A 25,212-nucleotide genomic window follows, 5' to 3' on the forward strand; every position below is an offset into this window, starting at 1 on the left:
CGAAACCCAGCCAGCGTTGTTTTGGAAAGTAGGAAAACTCAATATTTGTTACACAAGAAGGTAACAATTAACAACACTGTATTTTAAGCCGGATCGTAATATTAAAGTCAATTTTTAGACATAACTGATCGACACTGGACAAAAATTTCCCATTTACTGGCTATGGTTATCATTCGCGTATCATGTATTTTGCTCAGTATTTTATCTATTGTTCGTACTTTTGCTGACACGAACTATTTCCGGTCGTGTACCGCGTACTCTTCTATGAAGCAGATAAGAAAATTCGGCCACATCACTCGACTTTGCTCACAGTGAAATGTAAAAAAAAAATAAAAAAAATAAAAAAAAAAGGGAAAAAAAAAGCGCCTTTAATGGAGAAAAGCAGCGGTGAAGAGACTACCAACGATGAGGATGGAGATAAAGCTACTGGTTGCAAATTAGAAGACGAGCATGTTGCAGTGACACCTACGTCCAGATGTGCTGAAGCAGACTCTTCTGAGATTTTAGGGAAGGCCTGGGACCTTGAGTACAATGAACTGCTTGAATCAGAGAGGAGAACCGGACTGCAGAGACATAGTGATGAGAAAGATGCTGCCTCTGTGTCACCCTCCTGCTTCATGGACACCTGCAATCCTTCCATATCCAGCCTTTCATCCTCCTCCTCCTCTGTGTTGTGTCTCACACCACCTTTACCTCCCTCTGTGGAGCTCTCAGCTGTTTTGACTGATACCAGACTGACCCTGGATGTCTACCTGGGAGGAGCATCTGCACTGCCACAGCTTTGGGGTTCCATTCCAGGGCACCTCAAGGGGCTCCGGTACCTGAGACTTGGTTCTGAGCATAAACATGCATTGGATGGTGCCCTGGATGTCCTCCAACATTTGACAGAACTACGCTCACTTGCAATACGAGGTACTTAATGTACTTTCAATCGATTTATTGAGCAAATGGTAACAAAATAAACAAGCGTGAGCTGTCAGTGGCCACAACTCTGTCCAAGTAACTCAACAACTCAATACTGAGCCAAGAGCCTCTTACATTTGTTTATTTATTAGAATCCCTATTAGCCATCACTATAAATAAATAAAAATAAATAAATCCAATTGCATCGCATTAGCTTTATCTTTAAATCAAGACCACCATCTAGAGGAGTTAAAAAAAAAGAAAAAAAAAGAAAAGAAAATATACAACTGTATCACAAGTGCTTTATGAAGCTTCATTTTCCCACCACTACATCCGAGTTATAATTTCAAAATTATTTACTTATGGGAAATAATGTAAAAATAAGTGTATAGTTTGTTTCATGGTCAAACCTCCACCATTATTAACTCTGTCGTAACTTTACAGTCACAGCACAAAGAACTGAAAAGTCTTTTTTATTTTTTATTTTATTTTTTTTTAACATAAAGTGCAGTGTAATAGTTTTATTTTATTTTATTTTATTTATTTTTTTAAATTGAACTTGTGTATATTTAATATGTGCTTCCAATGTTATTATTACATTTTCCTCTTTGTAATTTTCTCCGCTGGCCATAAAAAATCAGATAGAAATACACAACAAAAACACATCACATTATCATCATATTACTCAAGTGTACCTATTGAAGTGTCCGGTGAGTGTCCTTGTCTGTTTTTAACTGTTTTCCTCTCATTTAAGGGCACTGTTTTTACGACGCACAAGGAAACCCCTTGCCTGGCCTCCTCACCACTTTGCCCACATCCCTCGTCTCTCTCAGTTTTCTGGTGCACGTGGATCTCTCCTTCAACCAGCTCTCCGTCCTTCCATCATGTCTTCTCAGCTTACCCGCATTGTCCGCCTTGCTCCTGTGTCACAACCGCTTTTCGGAGCTCTGCCCTGACATAGGCCAGCTTTCCAGCCTTACCTATCTCTCCCTCACTGGAAACAAGCTGGTTTCCCTCCCTGCGAGTTTAGGCCAGTTACAAGAACTACAGACACTGGATGTTTCCGATAACCTCCTTGAGGAGCTGCCAAATGAAATTGGTTCTCTGGGAGAGCTTGTTAAGTTCGAGCTGTCCCACAACAAGCTGAAGAGGCTTCCAGAGACCATGGGTATGAGTGTAATTAATTGGTGTGTCCATAATTTATGTGAGGCAAAATGATAACTAAATAAATCACTTATTTTTGTGGTGCCCAGGCTCTCTCCGTTCCCTGAGGGAGCTAATCATTTTCAGCAATGACCTCCGCTTCATACCAGCATGTCTGAACGATTTGCCTTTATTGAAAATAGATGATCGTGATAATCCTTTGGGGCAACCGCCCACTCCTCCGCCCCTTCCGCCTGCACCTGGTGAGTAGTAGTGCTTCAATTTATTTATTGTATCATCAGCAGATGCTTTATTTACAGTACATGTGTTCATTGATGTTAGTTAGTCACTCCCATCTGAAATTGTCTTTTCACCAGATGAAGCAGAGCCAAATATTCCGGAGTTGCATCTGCTATTCAACCGGCACAGGTGGATATGTTTATTTTATGATTTTATGTTTGTTTTTCCAGACACGACGAACACATTTTTGTTCCTTTGACTATTCAGTTTTAGTGTTACGTCTGCCGGATGTCATGTGTTTCTCCCAGGGGGGACGCAGCTGCTGTTCCCCCCGGGGTGCCTGCAGTCACCGACAACTCTGGCGTGGGCCGAGAGGAGACCACAGCGAAAGTGGGTGCTGCTCGAGGAGCATGACATTCTCCTAAGTCGTCCCTTGGAACTTCGTCCTCATGGCGTTACATTTCTTAAGGTGCTGCACATTGAATTGCAATCAACCCTGACCCCCTCCCATAAAGTTTGGGCTGTCTACTGTGTTACCCCCCCCACAAAAAAAAAATATTGACAATAATATGTTCTGTGTAGCCCCACTAGTCTAAATAGTAGAGATTTAATGATCAGCACAATATCGTGATAACATGATATTAAAACTGCCACAATATTGTCGTCGTCATGTTCACAATATTTAAATGCAACACATCTGTTAAAAAAAGTCAGGTTGATTTGCATTTGTGCAGTTCTAGCACACTCTGGTGGTTAGTTTTTTAGTGCAATAAAATTTTAATTAGGGATGTTTTGGCCCTTCTATGTTTAAAATCTACACTAATTGTCAGATGAAGGGGAACGTACAATGCCTGTGAAGTAAGTCAATATATGGAGGAACTCAATGTGTGAGTGCATTAACAACATAGCATAATAATAATAACATAATAATAATAAAACGTAATAATAATAACATAACATTGCTGTTACGTACAAAAGCACAATATTGTGCTTTTTGTATTATGAGCCCTTTTTTTTTTTTTTTTTATAATATCGTGATAATTGTCGTATCGTGAGCTTCATATCGTGACGTTTGGATATCGTTACATCCCTACTAAATATGGTATTCTGGTTACTATTGTGTTATTGGACTATGAGTTAAGCAGCAAAATTCAGCCATTATAATCAATATCAGAAGGCGGCCATTTTGGCACTTTCTGCCGAGTGAAAATGACATAACAGTTGCTCAGGGCTCAAGTAAAAGCCAATCACAGCTCAGGTAAAAAAAAAAAAAAAAGGTCTTGCTGTCGAGTGAAAATGACATCACAATTGCTCAGGTAACAACCAATCACAGTTCAGCTTCAGGAAACAGGTGAGCTGTGGTCGTAGCCAGAGCCCTGAGCAACTGTGATGACAGTTGCTTCATTTGACAACAAATGTCAAAATGGCCGCCCCCTGAGATGAATGAAAACGACTGGTTTTTGCTGCATAACTCATATTCCACAAATGTAATATTGAAGTAATAAGGTTACATATTACATTATTGTCAAGAAATGTTTAAGGTTGACTTCCCATTTATAAATATTTACGAAACTTTCATTGCAGCCAGTAGAGGTGTGCATAGCACATCATCGCAAAAAACGGAAGGAGGTGGTGGTACGGAAGTATGATGGAACCTCATGGAACACTTTGCCCACTTCTCTCAGGAAAGAAAGTGAAAGACACAGCATTCACTCCTTGGGGCGTCCAGCCAGGGTAAATCAAAATCACATATTGTAAATCAAATTGCTTGAACCAAATATTACAATAATATCAGTTACAGTAAATGTGTTGCTTGCATGTCTGTAGCTGGCCTGCTGTTCCGTGAGCCAGTTTTCCTGGTTTATTGTGGTAGGTCGTCCAGTGCGGGACATCTGCTCAGTTTCACCAGCAGGATCCCTTTTAGTGTCCAGCGCTGACCCTGGAGTCAAGCTTAACTTCCCTCCAGACTCCACCAGTCAAACCCGCACTATAACTTTACAGGTAATCTCAGTAATATGTATTATAATACTGTACAAACGTCTGCAAAATATACAGAGTTACCCAAGATTTGCTATCCACTTTGTTTTTGCCATTTTGTTTCAGGTGTTAGTTGGACAGATGTGAGGTCAATCCGCATTTGACAGCTTAGCCTTTTACTGTTTTTGTAAACATATAATTCCTCTGCTCATGGCACACCAACTGACATTGGAGAAGCACTTCATGCTTGAACTCTGAGAAAGTTACCATTTGTTTCTCGTAGTGTTGTGTGTAAAATTACGGGGAAAATGAATGTGTATTTTTGTAAACCTTTGGAGTGTTCTTTTGTTGTAGGTGCTGCAGGTGTCAGTGTCAGAGGTACGGGTGCTGTGCGGTGATCCACAAGCGAGTGTCAGTCCTCTCATCTGCCTCTCACAAAATCCCAGCATGCATTTCCTGCAGCCAATCAAAGTTCAGGTCCCATTGCCACCAGGGGTTACAGGTATAATCTGCTTGCATTATTATCTTACACAATTTAGAAGGCTTTGTTTATTTATTTTGTCTATAATCTTCAGGCATGAGTTTAAAAATATAAATTATGGCTTGATTTTCCTCCAACAGTGTCCCTTATTTTTTGTGTTTCTTACATGCCCTTGTTTGTGTTCTTCATTTATTTTTTTATGTAAAATATTTCTTTTTAACTTATTCACTCGCAGCCATTTGCACTGAAGCAACCCCCTTCGCTCCCGGCTGTTTTGCTGGCCCACAGAATATTGTGTTCTATTGTTATACAACGTTGAACCTACCACAAGAAAGATTAGAGTCTCTTCTTTCATCAGGAAAAAAACTATTTTTCTATCTGTCTTGGTGTTGCAGCAATTAGCATTAGAATATAGCTAAATTTCATCATAAATCTGTGTAAAACTGTGGGGAAAACAGCTTGTTGCAACAGGGCCCTGGTTGATCTCTTATACTCTGCTTCCACCTGCTGGCCGTTTTTGTAATAACTACCATTGCTTCAACCGTTCTCCTCAGTTCAGAGGCTGCATCAAAGCCTTCTGTATGCTCTAGCATAAAAAAAAAAAAAAAAAAACATAAAAAATGTATAAATACGTCTTTGGGATACTGGTAATATTTAAAATAGAACATATTCATACGTTTTTGGGAGCAAATGAGTTCATGTTGTGTTTGATCTGTCAACAGGTCACTCAGTTGATAAGTCTCGTTTGTATCTGCTGCATGGAGACCCCACTGCCCAAACCTGGACAGACATCACATCACAAGTATCACTCTATGTCACCCACTTGTATGCCATATTCTATGTCACACATTTCTCATGGTAAGTATCCAATGGAATCTCAATATGCATATAGTAAACGTTTTAGTGTTACAGTATTATGTTCTGTATTTATAATTTATAATAGGTACTGGCTATGGTACAAGACTCAGAGCTGTGTTAGTGGCATGGTAAGAAAGGTATACCAAAGGCTAAAACAGTTTAAAGTCCAGTTCATGGTGCTCCAGCGGAAAACGGACCCTTCACAAGTCCTGCTGCAGTGTTTACCAGCTAACAAGGTTAGTGTTTGCTTGGTATTTTATAACAGTGAAATGGACACTGCTGCTGGTTTGTTAATTAATGTCACCTGTGACTTGTAATTGCTAAGGAAAACAAAACTAAAGGTGGAAAGAAATCACAACACAGAGACAGTTTGTGTGTGGTGAAGACCATTTCTCTGAAAGTCTTACTGATGGTTCCTTCCCAGGTGGAAGCCAGAGTGCGATCACTGTCAGAACAGTACGATGGACCTCAGCCTTCAGACTTGTGTGACCTTCTGGAAGGAGAGCAGTTTTTTGCCGGCTTTGAGAGAGGCTTAGATATCTGCACAGGTCAGAAGTCTCATTTTATTAACTTCATCATGAGTCATTATTTTCAAGTTTTCGAGTTTTGTGATGTGCTTGTTGTGATATACGTAATTGACTTGTTGTTGATTTTGGCTTCCCGCTTCCTCTCACCAGACAGGCCGGACTGTGTCGGGGGAAGACTGTGTTTTGTGTTTTACTCCAGCCTGAAAAATCTGAAGGAAGTTTACATATCCCCTGCGAAAGGCCTCCAGGGTCCAGTGAGAGGAGAAGTAAGACAGTTTTCTTAGTTACCAAGTAGTAACCACAGTGTCTGAAAATGTACAATACATGAATGTTATAAAAGCACATTTCTAGTCCCAAAAAGTCTTTTGACAAACGTTGTTTTTCTCTCGCTGACATACTTATTCATACTACCCCTGGATGATTGCCCACCTTCCATTTTAAGATTCACTTCCAATTTTTATTGTGTTGAAATGATGAAGATATTGTTCAACCATCACCCTGAAAGTGTACCTTTTTATGTTATACATCTTTTACAGGTCTCTTTTTACAGAGGGGAGATTCCCAGTGGTTTGCCAGAGGAAGTAGTGAGGAAGAGGAAAGGACATGACAGCCAGTGGCTTGCAACTTTACCGCTAAGACTTCCTGTCAGTTGAAAACGTTTTCAGTTGACACATTTATGTGATCCAATATGCTCATATTTATTGTGCATTATGTTATTATGATACTGATATGACTTTACCAGACATTTCATTAGGTACACCTGCACAATGAATACCGGTACAAGCACCACATTAATAGTATAGATTCAGAGAGGTATTCATTTAGTATAATTGTAGGTTACATTACATTTGTATAGAACAGTTCATAATGAGAAACAAAGCAACCAAAACAGTGTGTTACATGAAGTGTTACATGAATCTCTCTGACTTTGTCAAAGTGAGCATGATATCAGAAAGACTAAATTTTTAATATAGCTATTGTATTATTTGTTCATTTGAACATTGGTGTGAATGAATGTGTATACATTAGGGCTGTCAGGCGATTAAATTTTTTAAACGTAATTAATCGCATGACTTCAATAGATAAGTCACGATTAATCGCTAATTTTACCTCAGTTCGAAATGTACAATGAAATATTGTAAGTTTCCATACTCTTGTTAACATAAAAGTGGAAAAAAATATAAACTAAAAAATACGGCTGCATCTTTTAGTCATTGATACAGTAATTTCATAATAATATGTGAAATTGAGTTAAAATGGAAAAGATGTACTGTACTGTAAAAAAACATTTGTGATATTAGTTTGTGTTGAGATCATTTTTCTGCCACTAGATGGCATCACTGCATTTGTAAGACGTGGGTGACAGCTCAGTGCATTTTTCTTTTCATATTAAGAGCTATCTAATATTTAACATGAAGTAACTTGTGAAATTCTGCACATTTTTAAAAATTGTAAAATACAACTTGACCCCAGTGTCCACCAATATATACATTATTATTTAATTTATTACTGCTAAATTTTGATGTGGACGTGTCTGCTGCGTTGTGACTGGAATTCCCCCAGTAGAGGCTTAAATTTTACTGGCACCTCCTTTCTGTTGTTTTGGTAGGCGCTAGATGCCGATAACAAGTACATAATGGAAGAGTTCCAGCTTCCGCCTCTGAACCTTGGAGACCCTGAGAGTGGCTACCTGACAGAAGCAAATCTGCTCTCCATCTCCCTTCAGATTGGACAGGATTGGCGTGTTATTGGCATCAATCTCGGTTTAAGCTACCAGGAGTTAGAACGCATCCAATACAAACACAGGTTTGTATTGGCAAATAAACAAAAGTCCTGCATGAATCCAATCGTACTGGAAACATGGATATGGGTTTATTTTAATCAATTGGCCTCTTTATTTGCTTGTAATGTTGATTTAAAAACATGGAGTCTTAAATCCATGTCTTTTCAAAGCATATCAATATTAACGTACAGTAAAAGAAACAATAGTGATGGTGTTTATTTCTTTAGTGCAGCTAAAACAGGGTGAGTGAGATGTAACGTGACTGCAGCGAGAGAGAAATGGTCGAGAATTTTGATTGTTTTAATCTGCGCTGTTAGATGCTTGCTAAGCCATCTGGGACATTGCAGGAGATTACACACATACTCTGATGCTCATCTCCCACCCCCACCACTCTCCTCTTGCTCCTCATGCTCACATGACACATCCTGCAGGCGTACAAGCAAAACTAACAGCTTTGACGTGATGGCTTTCATTGTGGTTAATGTCATTTTTGTATTAGATGTATTTATGAATGTCTTAAGTCGAGTGTTATTTTCATGGTTCTATTGGATGCATTTGCTGTCTTGGTGTATATTGTATAATTAGCATGCTCAAGATTTACATTTTTTTTTTAAAGCACATACTGTTAATCATATAGGGATGTAAGCATCACAATATGATATAACGATATGAGGGTCACGATATGATAATTACCATGTTATCGTGGGGAGGTTGGTGCTACAAAAAAGATAACAATATTATAAAAAAAAATGATTTCATACCCATAAAAACAAAACAAAACACTATTGTGCTTTTATACATTACAGCAATGTATATAAACAACCTACAATCTCTAATAATACTTAATATTGAGGCACTTACTTGCTAATACAAGCACACATTGAGTTCCTCCACATATTGACTCGATTCACAAGTACATTATGTTCCCCTCCATCTGACCATTAGCATGGATTTTAAACATAGAAGGGCCAAAACATGTCTTGCGAAAATTAAACAGCACTAAAAAACTACCTAGCTACCAGAGGGTGCTAGAACTGTACAAATGGAAATCAACCCGACTTTTTTTTTTCAAACAGATGTACTGCTTTTAATATCGTGACATGACGACGACAGTATATTGTGGCAGTTTTAATATCATGATGTCACAATATTGCCGTTATCGTTACATCCCTAGTTAATCATGATCATAAAATGATAAATGGGGTGCATTAAGATGGTGCTTTTCTAATTTAGATTTGCCCAAAGAACTTTCCAATGCTATATTTTTCATCACACATTTCATGCACAGATGCAGGCTAATATCACAACATAGTACCGCTACTGGTTGTATCACTTCATTAGCAATCATTAATATAAAAAATATAATCGGGACATTCTTCTCACCAGGGACAATCTTGGAGCTCTGGTGCTTGACATGCTCTTCCACTGGGCCCAAGGACAGAAGAGCGCCGGGCCTGGAGCAGTGTCACGATTGACGGCGGCCATGATTGAGAGCGGCAGGAGGGATCTTGCAGATGAGCTGGAAGATATAGTCAGGCTGGGAAAGCAAAAGTACACGCAGTCACTGAGGAGAGTGGGCCTGGAGGCGGAGGAGCAGCCCCTCGGTGAAAGCCAGCAGTAGAGAAGTTCTCACTGGGTGCAGGTGGCTTTCTCGTTTGCTTGTCCTACATGTCATGCACGTACACTTTCTGCTGGTTGCATACGTTTTATCTGACGTTCTAACGGCCTACTTTGTAAAAATGCATGAACTGAAAGACATCGCAATTATGATGTTGAATTGAATTTGATTGGCCCATATTAGACTCTCTCGGTTTCAATCTGACCTGTCAGGATAAGATTAAGCGGCTGAGCAAATGCTCACAGCTGTTGAGCTTTCTTTGTCACGAAAATCTCTTTAGCTGTCTGTTGGTTGCGCAACAGAATGCTAGTTTTGTGAATAAGCACAACTACTATAAAAATATGAATTAAATGTTACACTTAGGTGGCATGGGCCCACTTCTAATAATTACATGAGGGTAATCTACATTACTCCAGTGCTTTTAATTTGCTTATTTTATTATCCATACACACCTCTAATAATCATAATTAGATCATATTTAATTATTTATGCTTTCCTTGTAGTTTTGTACAGTATGTTTTTTTGTTTGTTATTTTATAAATGTCTACAATATATCTGTGTTTTTGCACTACTTGTATTGGCAAATATCGGATACGTATCACATTTTTTTTTATCCACGTTTGGAAGAGGCCTTATTCCAGTTGAGTTTACCAAATTCCAGTTTATTCCATTTTTATTTTTTTTTACACTTTGATGAAGCATATCTGAACTGTGCCATCCAAATCCAGCGTACAATATAGTGCGAGCTATCATGTATTCTTTTTGCATTCCCCTGAAAACTGACATTTCTTACACATTGTTTATTAATATTTTTTTTCCTGATCTTGAAATGCAGAAATGTATTTTGAGCATGTGTGAAAGAATGTTTATGAAGTCATCCTTCACAAAATGGGACAGAAAATAGCCCAATGTTTGTTCCAAAATTCTTAGGAATTTTTCCCAAATTAAATTGAATATGAAATAAGCATCATAATCCACCCGTTTTAGGGGGCCAAAAGGGCCGGCCCCTGAGAATGGACAAAACCGGGTAGATTGCTGTTTTTTGTTTCTTTTTCTTTCCATATTTCATAAACGCAATATTAATCATAATAGTCTACTGTGTTTAGACTAGTGTGGCTGCTTAGGACATATTGTAAAGAACATTTGGGGCTTGGCTTCCCTAATTAAAAGCATGTCACAAACTCGTTTTGACCTGTTATGCATAAAACTAGAAAATCTGGGTTTTGATGGCATGGAGCTATGGGCCCTCTAAAGATCGTTTATCGTTTATTATTTAGCCCTCCTTATGATTTCTGTGGACACGAATTACATATTTATTGATGTGTTTTTCATATAGCTTTCTGCACTGCTTTTCAAGGTCACTTACGCTTTTCCCATCCCCCAGCCCCTACACCTTTTTCCAATTCACTTACAAAACGTATGCACTTCCACTATAAAACCACTAGAGGACAGCCTTTTTTATATCACTTTTTTTTTTTCCAATTCAAGTGATCCTCCATCCACTATCAGCTTACCCCCCTCCCCTTACCTTCCTACCTCCCACCCTCCCTCCATCCCCACCTTACTCCCACCTCCTCTTCCTCTTCTCAGATGCTAGTAAGACCGGTGCTTAGTCGCTCTGTCAGCCTAAAAACATTCACAGTGTGTAAAAGGCTTTGATTTCACCATCAACACCAGAGACATAGGGGTTAACGAGAGCAGATATTTGTGGTATGTACTCAGTTTTGTTGTCTTCTTTTGTGTGCATGTGCCAGAGGCGCGCAGATCCTACAACGATTCGAATCGACGTGACGTTAATGTATGAAAAAATGACGCGAGTGCGTCATATGGATAGAAAAAAAATGTGTAATCGCTCGACGTGAGAACGCTAGCTAAGCTTCGCGAGAACCGGCGAGTCTTGTGGTTGCGATAGGAAGCGACGCAAGCTCGCCGTTATTTTACATTTCATTTAAAAAGGTGGAGGAGGAAAAACCTACATCGGAACGAATCTGAAGCGTTATTACTACGTATTTCACATAGCTACTAGCAATATGTCCAGTAAGGCATGTGTTGCAGTACGTCATGTGATAAATGCATTTAAATGTACAATTTAGTATTAAAACCGAAAATGCCGACTTCCGCACCTCATCTTGTGTCGTGTGTGCGAGGAGGGAGCTTGGTAGTAGTGCAATGTGAGCCTACTCACCATCTCCTCCTTTCTCATGATGCTGTCAGATTGTCATGATGAATTTTGATGGGCCATTGTTGCTTATTCTGTACACCGAGGATGAGGAATTCACTAAATTGAGTTGTGTAGTCTGTAAAAAGTAAAGAGGTCACGCAAATGTGAGGGACTTAACAATAATTATTGGTTTTAGTAGGCCAATTGTAGCCTCAGCACCAGTCTTGGATTATGGCTTACTGTATTATGAGGCTTGCTGGCCCTGCAAAACATTCCTGCAGCCATGAAATTATTGATGAGGCAGACCATTCTTGGTGTAGGGTGACATCCTGTTTTCTGCACCGTTTGCACACATTTCCCCTCAGTTTAATCAGTATGCTCAACTACTGTCCTCGAGCATCCTCGAACCCTCGAGGGATGGACTCTGAATGTCACTTGTACAGTATGTGTTTGCGATGGCTTGCTGTGTTCAGTTCTTGCTGTGTGAAAGTCATTGAGGTCATTCAAGGATTTCACTGTAGTCTGTAAAGTGAAACCAGATGCTTCAATGCTGCAGAATGTGTTTTTTGTGGTCTTGAGGCGGGCCCACTTAGCCTACAATGCTTTTGTTATTCCATATCCACACTGTAAGGGAAGAAGAGAGGCAGGCAAATCAAGGTGCCACAAAGGACATTGTATGTGTGCTGTAAAGAGAGAGACAAAACTCAACACCACATCCTTGCAAATACTGCTATGATGTTATTGCAGTGAGCTCGACAAGCACATGGCACCTGTGCGGAGAATGCGTTGCTGTAGCCAGCTCACAACTCTCACTTGCACCGAGAGCGAGATTGCGAATTGAGATTTCAAAGAGTTGAGTTTATAATCCTCATGCTGGAGGCAAGAGGGAATAGTAATCAGATTATCTGTGACACCACATAGCTCATCCACTGTTTCCGCCATGCTGTCCAAAAATAGATAGCATTTCACAAATCGCCACAAAAACAAGCGTAATAACTACCAGCTACCGCAGCAAATAGATTCTAAAAGAGAGCTGTAAAATGCACTCCTACTCTAAACCACGTTTAACTACAAAGACACACGGAATAAAACCGCTGCCAACCCATTATGTGCTGCTTTTCAGAAGCTTATGGTTTTTAGCTAATGCTAATCTGTGCATTCAGCAAAACTAAATGCAGCTCTGCTCACCTTTTGGCTTTAACATGAAAGCAGGGGTGTCACACCCATGATTGTTTACTCTCACACTTTTTTGTCTTTTTTTTTTTTTTTTTTTTTTAATGCCGATTCAATTTCCAAGATTTGGCAGAATAAAATTCCGATAATTCATCGGTTGATTAATTAAAAAAACAAAAAACAATAACTTTTTGTTGTTTCCTTTAACGCTGACAACAATAAAGATATGAACTAGACTAAGTGCAATTTCTGGAGAAATTGCGTGGGAATGCTGAAAGCTGATTACTAAGCTTTTGAATGCATGTGAAATGCTTATGAAGTAAATTGAGAGATACATTATGAAATTATTACCTCCTAGTTACTGGGCATTAGCCTTTACAAACTGTGCAGTCCGAGCAGTATCAGACACCTGGTAATGATGATAAGTTATATGTATGGAAGTGGGCGTGAAAAGTGACACTTAGAAAAAGTTCTATGTCTGTCCCATTGAAAATGAATGGGGAAAAGTTTATAATAAACGTTAAATTGTGCAAATAATGTAAGTGATGTGGAATCAGACTATCGTCTGATCGTCAACATATATATATATATATATATATATATATATATATATATATATATATATATATATATATATATATATATATATATATATATATATATATGTATATGTGTATACTGATTAATGCAAAGGTTACATACATACTTCTGAAATGGCAAATTTGCTCAAATTACCTTTAATGTTTTATGTGTCCACGGGCACTATGTTGGTGAACCCTGATCTACGGTATGCTCCATGACCACCCACCAAACACCACCTAAATCCAAGAAAAAGCGAAACACGTCGAGTTAATCTTTTAGCTGAGGCTTCATTGTGCTCTTGTAAAGTTTTGTAAGGTCTCACACAATATGCAGTTTTGCGTGACTGCAAAAAAGCTGAAGAATATCAGTTAATCGTTTGATGTTCTGAATGCTCACAAGATGGGCTCATGACAGTTCAAAGTTCTGTGCGACGTTCCGCTATAATTGTTAATGAGAAACATCAGGTCCCCAGACGTGATGGTGAAAATAGATGCAATGAGGTTATTTGATGAAATATTGCTTTATCAGATGATCACAAAAAAAATCTGTGACAGTTTTCAAGTAGTCTTCAGTGCCTCTTCCTTGATAAGTGCTGAGCACATCTGTCTGGTAATAAGCGCACACTACACTAGAAGTTTTTTTTTTTTTTTTTTTTGTGCTGCAGCTTTTGCTGAGGTTTTGTGTTAGGGCACACTCACGTAACGACCTCAGTGCAGGGCCACTTCCTGTAATGATTCACCACTGTCAATGAGCGAGGGTCCTATTCCACTGTATTGGCCACATGAGGACTGAGAGCCAGTGAAGGAGGCGTGACGCACTCTGATTTGAATGAGTGGAAAGAATTTGCTTTGTAAATTAAGATGAGGTGATTTTGGCTGCAGATTTTAGAGCTATTACAGTGTTATTTTTTTGTCCTTTTTGTGAGTGTTCTTCTGTGCATGCATCAGAGCTGATCAAATCAAACAGCCCTGCCGTGCTGTGTCATCACTTTTTACTCGCCTTATCTGCGCCGCCATTGAAAGCTCAATGTCACTTTAGGTCTTGTAGGAAGGATACTTTAAATGTGCATTCTTTTTACTTTCTTTTCAATTGGCTCAGTACAACATTTTAGTGACTATGTCATTTTAATGGACAGTATTCCCTCGCTATAATGCAGTTCAGTGATTTATGGATTTTTTTTTAGTGCAATTTTGCCTGCATTTTTTTTTCTTTTTTTAACAGTAATGTACCTATTTTAGAAAATGTATGAATGTTTGAACATTGAGAATGTTTAAACAAGAGAGACATGTGAGAAAATGTAAATGCCTCAATGAGAAAAGTGTATAAACAGTGTAGTGAGGGGTTTTAGAGCCTTAAAACATTTATAATAAATGTAAAACATAAAGCTATAGCGGGTATTTTTGGAGCCTAACCCCAGCGGAAAATGAGGGAACATTATATTGTATTTTAAAGATTAATCTCTGGCAACTTTAAAGCAACTTCTGTTGTGGTACAATATCTGACATTGGCAATAAATTCTGCCAGTAAATGTAGAGTGTTATTCTCCGTTAATATTTCCATATTCAAATCTTTCAGCAGTTTATCGTTTTTAACACTTAGAAAATACTCTGTATGTTATTCTTGCCCATGTATTTTAGTCATTAACTTTGTGTAAAGTTGAGCGTTATTCATAACAAATGCACATTTTTTTTTATCGACCTTTGTGACTTAATTTATTTTATACATCACTTATTTTACACATTAAAACAGTAAAATTATTTAACATTGCATGGTGACAATTTTTTTTTCTTAGAAATGTTTAATGGAGGAAAAAAAAAGAAGCTTGGTATCAAAATGCCTGCCTCCCTTTCTGCAATTTAGCGAATCTTGCTCATTATTAAAACTTGCACATCTAAGGCAGCAGTATATTGTATCAGCATGCCAACAGCAACTGATTTATGTTGAACATAAAACTCAGAGAGCACATTACAACTGCCACTTGATTGTCAAGCTTGTCTTTAAATGCTGATCCTTATATTTCTTAAAAATGACAGGCATAGAAATGACCACATTGTGTTGTGTTATGACATTTTGAACGTGTTTGTCTTGCTTCCCGGTGCTACCCTTGTGAGCAAAGCATTATTAATGCTCTCATTGTTAAAATGATGAACAAGGGTCACGGCAAGAGCTGTTATCTGCCTGAGTCAGTGGGCGCACGCAGTAGTTTTATTGAACGCGTCCGATGGGTGCTTAAATTGCCAGAGTTCAAGGTTCTGCATCAGAGATTACTTTCACAATCACGTTGACTAATTATTTACTCCTCAGTGCTTATGTGTCCAAATGGGCAAACTTTAAAATATGCGTGTTGATGTCAGCGTTTAAAAACTCCTTACGTGATCTCCATTCTGGCATAACATTCCTAAAATGTTTGGTGACTGTAAAATGAGGCAGGACAATGTTGTTCCACTCCAGGCCTATAGGTGGTGATATGCGCATTGCAAACTTTGTGCCAACTGCCACACACCACCAAACCTTTATTAAATTTGTATTTTAATTCTTCTGTATATTGTCTGTATTCGGAAACTAAGCCAAACTGTTCTGTGGTAGGGTTGAGTCCAGTGAGAAGTAATGTAATTCTAGCCCCTGTTTTCTTCCAAAAAGGAATTCCTCTGGGATTTGGTCGGTGAATGTTAGCAAGTACTGTGCAGACGCTGCATACTGAGGCCACTTGTCTCATTCGCACAGACTCTGATTGTCATGACAGCACAGCTCGGCAAAAGGACTAGGTCAAATAAATAACATACTAATGCAAGTGTGGTATGGTGTGATGACAGACTACATTGGACAATGACAGTTTTTTTGGATGACTATTTTGGATGCCATTCTACTCAGACATAAGAAGAAAAAATGAAGAAGAGAATGCTGTTTTAAATATGGACAAAATACCTGCAAAATGCATGCTCTTAGTATATTTGATTTTTCATAATGCATTTATTAATTTATGTAAAAAACATCTACTATTCAACAGCTGAAGATTTGAAGCAAACAACTTTTTCCCCCTCAGTGCAAAGGGCTCTCTTGCATAATAAAAAAAAAAACATTCAAGGACAGCACAGAACTGTAGAACAGCAAACCAACATTGACTTCAATACACACACACAAAAATCAACTCACTCAAAATTGTAACTTTATTGATGTACTACGTTTGTCCTGCATGCTGCCATTACAAATCCGCAAAAAAATTATGAGGTCCACTCGCGCTGTAGTATACAGTAGTATAAGACCTGGTGCAAGTGCAACTAAACCATCTAGTGGTGAATGGTGATATTACAGCTTAAAACTATAGAGTGGAATATTTTTGAATATTTTTGTGAACTAAAACAATGCTATAAAAAAAAATGTTGATAAACTTTCAATATGTATGTTTTTTTCCACTCCCCACCAAAAAAACAAAAAACAAAAAAAAAAACAAAGGGATTTTTTAAAATAAATAAATAAATAAATAAATAATGGTCCACTTTAGTTGAGGAATCATGTTCATTAAAAAAAAAATAGATAACTGTTTTTTTTTTTTTTTTTAACTGTTTTTTGACCTTGAGTGTTGCAACATTTTTTTTTCAAGTTAAAAAAAATACATGAAATTAAGCAAGCCAAAAGCAAATAAAGCAGCACAAATAAAACACCAAATGGACTCAAACTAGTGTTTGTCCAAATTATTATTCAAATTGGGCTAGAACACTCAGCAAATAGTTGAATGAACTATTCTGTTTACTTGCCACCTGAAGATACGTCAAGCATGGTGGTAAAATATAACACCTCACTCTGTCCTGTCAGCTGCAATGCTATCATTCATTTTGTTGCACGAAATGTATATGAAAAGATTTTTGTTAAGTCAGACAATGATAAAGAAAACGCATGAACAAGTGAACATTATTTTTATTAAGGCAGAACCTGGTCTACCTAATGTCCCGAATGAGTCAATAAACAAAAGAATCACCATGGTTCATCCTAGAAAAAAAACAAAAAAATGATATGTTCTTTTCCAAATACTCCACAACTTAGCACAAATGTGAAGGTCACAGGAAAGCACTGATGACATTTTTTCATGTTTGCATTTCCGATGTGAGGCAGGTTATGCTATTCACTACAAACACGTACAAGTCTGTTGTTTTCTTTTCCCTTCACAAATATTTCCAATGTTTAAAAAAAACATGACTCTAGCTGCTTAGTTACTGAGTAAAAAGACCTTTGTCAAGAGTTGCAGTTTCTCGACCTCATATGACCACCCGACTCAACATACACAAACAGTCCTTTCTCCACCTATGGAGGAGCCATGGTTTATTTTTTTATTATTTTTTTGGGGGGGGTTGCTTCAAGCTATCCAAACAAAACACAGCAGACCACAGCTGCCCCCATGTTATCTGCAATGGAAACATCCTCGCTCCTTGTGCAATCTGTCCAAGTAGAGCGTGACGGCCTAATGATATTTGCTAATGCGGGCTGTACACAAAGAAACTCTCACCACTCAGTAGGGTTAGGATTGGCAAAAGCAGAGTCGTGACTCGTGACTGAGGCGCTTTACTAGTGGGAGGTGGGATATGGTCTCTTGCGGAGGTGGCCGTTGATTGGTGGATGCAGGGGGAGGGGAGATTGAGAGTGGGAAGAGGAAGCATCTTCACACACTGAAAGCACAGTGTCAAAAATAGGGAACATCTTGGCAACATGAGGCCTATTTAATGTGTCAGCTCAAAATTTTTTTTATTTGAACAAGTACAACAACATTGCTTCCTTCAGTGCATAAAACCTGAAGGTCATGTGGGACAGTTAAAAAATGCCAGCATAGCAACACATACAATGGCAACATAAGTGTCTAATGAAGTGCTTTTTTCTGATAAATTAATTAATTTTGCTATTTTATACCTGGATTAATATTATTATCCCAAATATTCACCTGGAATCTGATCTGTATTCAGTTTGACAGCCCACCTACGAAGACAAAAACAATTACTTATGTACTGCATGACACACATTTAGCGTTTCTTTTAGTTTTAAAATACATCATTTTTTAAAGGAAAGTTCGATCCAAAATATTTCTTTCTGTGCTCTGTGCATTCTGAGATTATTACTGTGTTTGTGAAATATGAGTTAAGCAGCAAAATCCAGCTGTTTGTATCAATCTCAGGGGGCAGCCATTTTTTCACTTGTTGTCGACTGAAAATGACATCACAGTAGCGCAGGGCTGACCGGTTAGGGCTCAGCATGACCAAACTCAGAAAACAGGTGACGCGTGACTCGTCATTACCTGAGCAACCATGATGTAATTTTCGACAGCAAGTGGCAAAATGGCCTGAGATTTATAAAAATGGGTGGATTTTGCTGCTTTATTCATATTCATATTCATATTCATCAATGCAATATTAACTCATTCACTCCCAGCCATTTTGGTCCCGGCTGTTTTACTGAATTTTGACAGATTATGCAAGGTCCACAGAATATTGTGTTCGATTGCTATAAAAACATGCGACCACCAAAAGATTAGGATCTCTTCTTTCATCAGGAAAAAATATATATGTAATATATAATAATGTAATCGGTTTCCATTTTGCAGCAATTAGCATTAGAATACAGTTAAGTTTTATCAATATTCATTCACATTCACAAAAAGAGATGATTGCAACATGATCCTGGCTGATCTCTTATACTCTGCTGCCACCTGCTGGTCATTTTTTGTAATAACTACCATTGCTTTAAGCCACCTCTTCATATCAGAGGCTGCATCAAACCCTTCTGTATGCTCTTGCATTAAAATAAACAACAAAACGTATAATACGTTTTTGGGAATGAAGGACAAAGTATTAAAAAACATATTTACACATTTTTGGATTTGAATGGATTAATGAAAATACCATGTCAAGACTAGTGGCGCTACATAGACCATATTGTTGGAAATAAACTTTAAACATAATTGGACATTTTATGCAAATATGAGACCATTTGACCATCACACTGGGAATTATTGTTTAACAAAAAGGACATGCTATATTTTTTGGATTATTGTAGTTGTAGTTTACGTTAATACAGTAATAGAATCAGCCAATATTTGTTATCAGCATAATTATAAAAACTTTTTTCCAAACCTTTCAAATGCACCATCACTTTATTGCAATCTCTACATTTTTTGTTTCAGATATCCCCCAACCTGACTGACAGCAAGTGCAAGAAGACAAAGCAGACTAAAAATCATCCTTTAGAATATATTTATTTATAATCCCACTCGACTGCAAGACGCTTCTGTAACAAGCAACCAAATATATAACACGACGGCCCCCACCCTTCACAGTTAACAGACGCATTGACACAACTGTGAGGAGCCAGGGCTTCATATAAATGGCTGACAAGCAGATCAGGTAAGTTGCGCTATAATTACAGCAGCACTTTGTCCTTGTTTTTATCTCGCTCATTCATGTTTTTGTCTCCTCTTCTAGTTTGCCTGCCAAATTGATCAATGGGGGTGTCGCTGGTCTAATTGGAGTCACCTGCGTGTTTCCCATCGATTTGGCCAAAACTCGATTGCAAAACCAGCAAAATGGATCTCGCCTTTACACCAGCATGTATGTCTTATCTTTAACACATGAGACCTGACATCAGCGTTTTTTGTGTAACATTCCTCGTCTGTTGTTTTTTTATGTATTCCAGGTCAGACTGCCTTATCAAGACCATCCGGTCAGAGGGATACTTTGGGATGTACAGAGGTGAGTATAGAAGTTTAGGAAAATACGAGATAAGGGTTAAGAAGGCAAGAAGAGTCTGAGGTTATGAAATACATTGATGATAGTGGAACCTCTGAGGTCACACGCAATCCATTCCGGAATGCTGGTCAACTTCTGATTTCGTCTCACTTATCCTAGCCATCCATTTTTCGCATTATGCTTGGCAACTTTTGGCTAACGATGGGTGAGTTAGCTTGCCTATCCCAGCTGACATTAAACCTTCATTAATGTGCAGGCCAATTTTTTTAAGCCACATTTTAACATTTTTAACCGTCATAGAAGACATCACTAAAAACAGTACCATTCAGTGTTTCATGAAGTACGCCGAGGTTTCGCAATATGCTGACATTTTGTGCAACTTTAGAACCATGACTCAGGTGGTTGAGTAGTTGTCTCCCAACCAAAGGTTGCACGTTCAATCCTCAGTCCTCCCGTGACCGTGTGGAAGTGTCCTAGAGCAAGATACTGAACCCCCTGTTGCTCCTCATCCTGCGTCATCAGTAGGTGAATGAGGAGACAGCGCTTTGAGTACCTTGAAGGTATAAAAGTGCATCTCAAAGTATTAAGACATTGTGGGAAAACTTCATTTTTTCAGTAGTTTCAAGAAGTAAAACTCCTAAATTGTTTATCTTGCTGATTCAACACACTTCACTGATAATATAAGCATTGACTTTAGTCGACACCTTTTTCTTTTTTTAATGTTTTTGTTCTTAATTTAGTTGGCAAAAAACAAACTAATCTTAAACACTTAATATAATTTCTTAATTTGAATCCCAGATTAACTGTGCTGCAGTGTCGCAAATGTAATGTACAATCAGAAAGTCTTTGTCGTCTGACATGAGCTTTCACAATAAAAATTAAGAAGCCAAATACATTGGACTGCAAAGCAGTACCAAAACAATGCATAATGTAGTTTAGAATAATATTAGTTATATTTTTAATGATGTATGTACCTGCAATGAAAAAGCAAAGCATGGAGAGGTTCTTTTTCTTGTTCATTTGTGTTTGTCCTTGCAATGCGCCTATTGAACATATATGAGATTCACTTTTTAAATTGAAATCCTGAAATAAACTTTTTTTTTCTAAGATATCGAAATTTATTGAGATGCACCTGAACAAGCGAAAGCCAAGTTGCATTTATTTATTACATATTTTTCCTGTAAAATATGTTTGAATTTCTATTTTTGCAACATTAGGAGGTTCCACTGAATTTAGAAAAACATGTTTTTTCCCCCCTCCTATTACTTCCTCTTCTCTTTCTTCCTGTGCTATCATTAACGCTTTGCCACGTCTTCCTCCCCAGGAGCGGCGGTGAACTTAACACTGGTCACGCCAGAGAAAGCCATCAAGTTGGCCGCCAATGACTTCTTCAGGCATCACCTCTCCAAGGATGGGTGAGGAATTAAGACGCTTCCAGGCTGCTCCTCATTCACACAGTGATTATCGCGTTTACAAACATGTAACGTGACACATTAATCCCCCGCTCTTCTTTCATCATCACTTGAGGTGCCAAACATTGCATGGTAGCAGTTTGCGTTTACGTATCATATTCGCTAGCAGTCCCCCTTGAGAAAACATGTCGCCATCTTTGTGTGACATACATTCAGTCTGATGAATGATTGACTTGACTGACCCAGCAGCTTGTCAATTATTTATCATCATGCGTGTCTGGCCGGTCAAAATGGCAGACAAATAGTCGCAGGTGATGGAAAATCAGTTTTAAATAACAGAAATAAATCTTGACTCTTACATTCACACTGCCACACAACTCCATGTCTTAACTGCTTTTTTTTTGTATTTGCTTATTGTCTCTCCAGAAAGCTCACTTTGCTCAAAGAGATGCTGGCTGGGTGCGGTGCAGGCACTTGCCAGGTGAGTAATTGAGGTGGCGCTTGAATAGCATCCTGCTGTTCTCCATCTGGAACCGCTGCCGCCTTGAGCGCTGCCGGTGTCTGTAGAACACCAAATCTCTCCCTCATTTGTCTTCGCCTGAAGGAACAATTAGCCCACACCATATGTAAACGCATTTGAAGCTTGTTGTTAGGTTTGGAATGGGAAATGTTGTTTCCAGGTGATACGTGAGCTCTGTGTTTGGTTGGCTACGTTCATTGAGTGACTCAAAACCAAATGCCCGTTGTCAAGGAGGGCAAAGGCTTCAAGCCTGAAGAACATGATTAGATTAAATGTAGCTAACCTTGGATAAAGATTGTAGCTGCTAACATGACCATCTTACCCATAATCCAGTTAACTGATTACTCCTGTTTGGACGAGAGAAAATAAGAGCTGACATGATTTAGCTAATGGTAACTTAAAACTTGAATAAAAAGCACACTTTTGGTCATACACGACAGGTACAGTGAGATTCATAGCATTGATTGGACATTTTGTTTTAAAAAACAAAAACAATTAACATATAAACTATGTGTTTGTGTTTTTATACATAGGTTATTGTCACCACTCCTATGGAGATGTTGAAAATTCAGCTCCAAGATGCTGGACGTATTGGTAAGAAAAATCAAACTGTTATGTGGCTGGCGTAGATGCATAAATTGGGGATATAGTGACCCCATGTGTTTTTTTTAGGAGACTGCAACAACAGCATCCATCTTTGTTTCATATAGGCTATGTAGTGAAAAATGTTAACCGCACACAATTATTCTGGAGCCTATTTTTTTTCCCCCGACTTTACCAACTTGTTCAATTATAATCATTATAATAATAATGATGATCCAGCCGTTAATTCATCCATTTTCTTTAGTGCTTGTCCTCATTAGGGATCTGGGTGAGCTGAAGTTTATCGCAGCTGACTTTTGGCAAGAGTAGGGGTTCACATTCACTTTCATACCTGTGGACAATTTAGTCTTAATTATTTTTGTAATGTGAGAGGAAGCTGGAGTACCCACAGCTAAAACTTGCAAGCACAGGGATATCATGGAAATTCACACAGCAAGTGAGATTTTAAACCCCAAACTTGTAAACGTGGAAACTGTTGTTGTTGTTTTTTTTTTTAAATATGCTCTGCACTTGGTTGGCGATCAGCATTCTAGACATGCATGTAGCTTCCATCATTTAGCCAGCCATTAAACGTGATATTATAGATTGACCAGTGGGCATTGAGGTTGTCTGTAGTCTGGTTTTACGCACTTAAAAAAAATGTCAGTAAGCACAAGTTAAAAATATTTATTCTAAAACAGCACTATTGTATTACTGATAAAATGCAAATTAGCATGTTTAACTAGAAGCTTTGTTATTGCCCCTCATCTGATCTTCTAGCAAGTGAATTTCCCTTTAATACGTACTGAAGAACCCCACAAATAATTCCAACCAGATTTTTCCTATCATTCCAATGATTTTCTCTGATAATCGTTTCCTGTGCTGCTCAGCGGCTCAGAGGAAGCTGATGCCAGAGTCGGTGCCAGCAGGCACCGTGGAACCCAAGTCGCCAACTGCAATGCAGATCAGCAGGCAATTACTGAGGGAAAAGGGAATTGCTGGATTATACAAGGGCCTTGGCGCCACGTTGCTCAGGTAAAAAAAAAAGCTGGCGAGTCGTCGTAAGTTTTAGTAATGCAAAATGATTCACATTGTCTTCTGTGTCCTAGGGATGTTCCGTTCTCCATCATCTACTTCCCTCTTTTTGCTAACCTGAATAACTTTGGAAAGCGTGGTGCAGAAGGACCCGCACCTTTCTACGTGTCCTTCTTATCAGGCTGCTTAGCAGGAAGCACGGCGGCCGTTGCAGTTAACCCGGTGGACGGTGAGTGGTGAGCCTCTGAGCGTTATTGTTGCAAAGTGAGCCCGGTTGTTTAAAACTTGGTTATATCTTTAACCACTATTTAACCGACCGTTAACTTTAATGGCACTGTTATCTTGTTTAAAACTCTGTTAACTTTAACCAGCTGGTTCACTTGCTGTTAAAGTTAACACAGCTAAGGACCGCCGCTAACTTTTTAACAGTGTGGTTAACTGGCTAATGCTGCCTTCATGATGCCCGTTGAGTGCAAGAAAAAGAGTATCAGGGCTTGACTTTGACATTGGTGATTATTCTGATGAAGAGTTACACACACCACTTGGCAGTAATACAATGCCAAGTCTCATACTGAGTCAAAGGAGAAAGAACAAGATTTTGTTTTGTTTTGTTTTGTTTTAAATTTAGTGGGGGGTGATTCCAAAGAGAGGTTGCCTGTGATATTTCTTGTTTGTTTTCACGTCAATACTGTGAATAGCGGCTATTATTTAATTTAAATGTATTTAAATTAAATTAAAAGTCTAATAATAATAAAATACTTTTAAAATTAATTTTAATTTAAAACTATTTACAAATATTAGTAATAATTATAAATATTAGATGAAAAATAGTACACATTAGAAGTATGTAAATAAAAAACAAGACATATAATTCAAAACTATTCTATCAAAAATATTACACAAAAATACAAATTAGTCAAAAATACAAATATGTTAGACAAAAAACAGACAAAAATATGACAAACAAAAGCAGACAAAAGCATGCTGTATTATATTCTACAAAAATATTGACAAAAATACAAAAATATTGTGCAAAATACTCACTGAAAATACACAGTAGAAAAAAACCCATAAAATATGATGAATTATAAAAGTATAAATAAATCATTTCACAAAAACTCCTTTTTTGTTTGATTATAATTTCTATTCATTCTAATTTATTTTTTTTCTACTGTGCGTATTTTCAGTGAATAGTTTGTGTAATATTATATTTTTGCCAATATTTTTGTAGCCTATAATATTGTATGTTTTTGTCTGATTTTGTTTCTCATATTGTAATTTTGTTTACATATTTGTAATTTTGACTGATTTGTATTTTTTGTGTAATATTTTAATAGAATAGCTTTAAATTATTTGTCTTTTTTTGTATTTATTTCTAATATGCGTGTATTTTTCATCTAGGGTTAGGGTTAGGGTTGGGGTCTGTCCGTTTTTGGACCTCGTTTTAAAAAACACGTTTTTGAAACTTAACAGAGTTTTGAACAAGAAG

At 37.9% G+C, this 25,212-nt stretch overlaps 1 protein-coding gene across 4 annotated transcripts in view; it reads left to right on the forward strand.

The window, feature by feature from the left end:
- Positions 1–371: 371 nt before the first annotated feature.
- Positions 372–25,212, forward strand: part of LOC144016056 (mitochondrial glutamate carrier 1-like) — a 30,437-nt gene continuing 5,596 nt past the window's right edge. Inside the window, exons 1-16 of one of the 4 annotated variants that reach the window (XM_077516699.1) lie at positions 372–912; positions 1,658–2,071; positions 2,157–2,309; positions 2,424–2,475; positions 2,554–2,755; positions 3,871–4,020; positions 4,114–4,287; positions 4,618–4,765; positions 5,467–5,602; positions 5,688–5,838; positions 6,027–6,150; positions 6,280–6,395; positions 6,666–6,773; positions 7,739–7,935; positions 9,299–9,554; positions 19,613–19,812. In XM_077516699.1, coding sequence (XP_077372825.1) covers positions 372–912; positions 1,658–2,071; positions 2,157–2,309; positions 2,424–2,475; positions 2,554–2,755; positions 3,871–4,020; positions 4,114–4,287; positions 4,618–4,765; positions 5,467–5,602; positions 5,688–5,838; positions 6,027–6,150; positions 6,280–6,395; positions 6,666–6,773; positions 7,739–7,935; positions 9,299–9,533 — 2,901 coding nt within the window. In that variant the 3' untranslated portion in view covers positions 9,534–9,554; positions 19,613–19,812. Of the gene's footprint in view, positions 913–1,657; positions 2,072–2,156; positions 2,310–2,423; positions 2,476–2,553; positions 2,756–3,870; positions 4,021–4,113; positions 4,288–4,617; positions 4,766–5,466; positions 5,603–5,687; positions 5,839–6,026; positions 6,151–6,279; positions 6,396–6,665; positions 6,774–7,738; positions 7,936–9,298; positions 9,555–11,084; positions 11,241–19,612; positions 19,833–19,910; positions 20,037–20,121; positions 20,178–20,619; positions 20,735–21,498; positions 21,590–22,012; positions 22,068–22,639; positions 22,701–23,578; positions 23,724–23,797; positions 23,953–25,212 lie in introns of those variants that run through there. The other 3 variants (XM_077516700.1, XM_077516701.1, XM_077516702.1) reach the window with 3 other exon arrangements.

This window comes from Festucalex cinctus, chromosome 3 (assembly GCF_051991245.1).
Source record: "Festucalex cinctus isolate MCC-2025b chromosome 3, RoL_Fcin_1.0, whole genome shotgun sequence".
Classification (NCBI taxonomy): domain Eukaryota; kingdom Metazoa; phylum Chordata; class Actinopteri; order Syngnathiformes; family Syngnathidae; genus Festucalex; species Festucalex cinctus.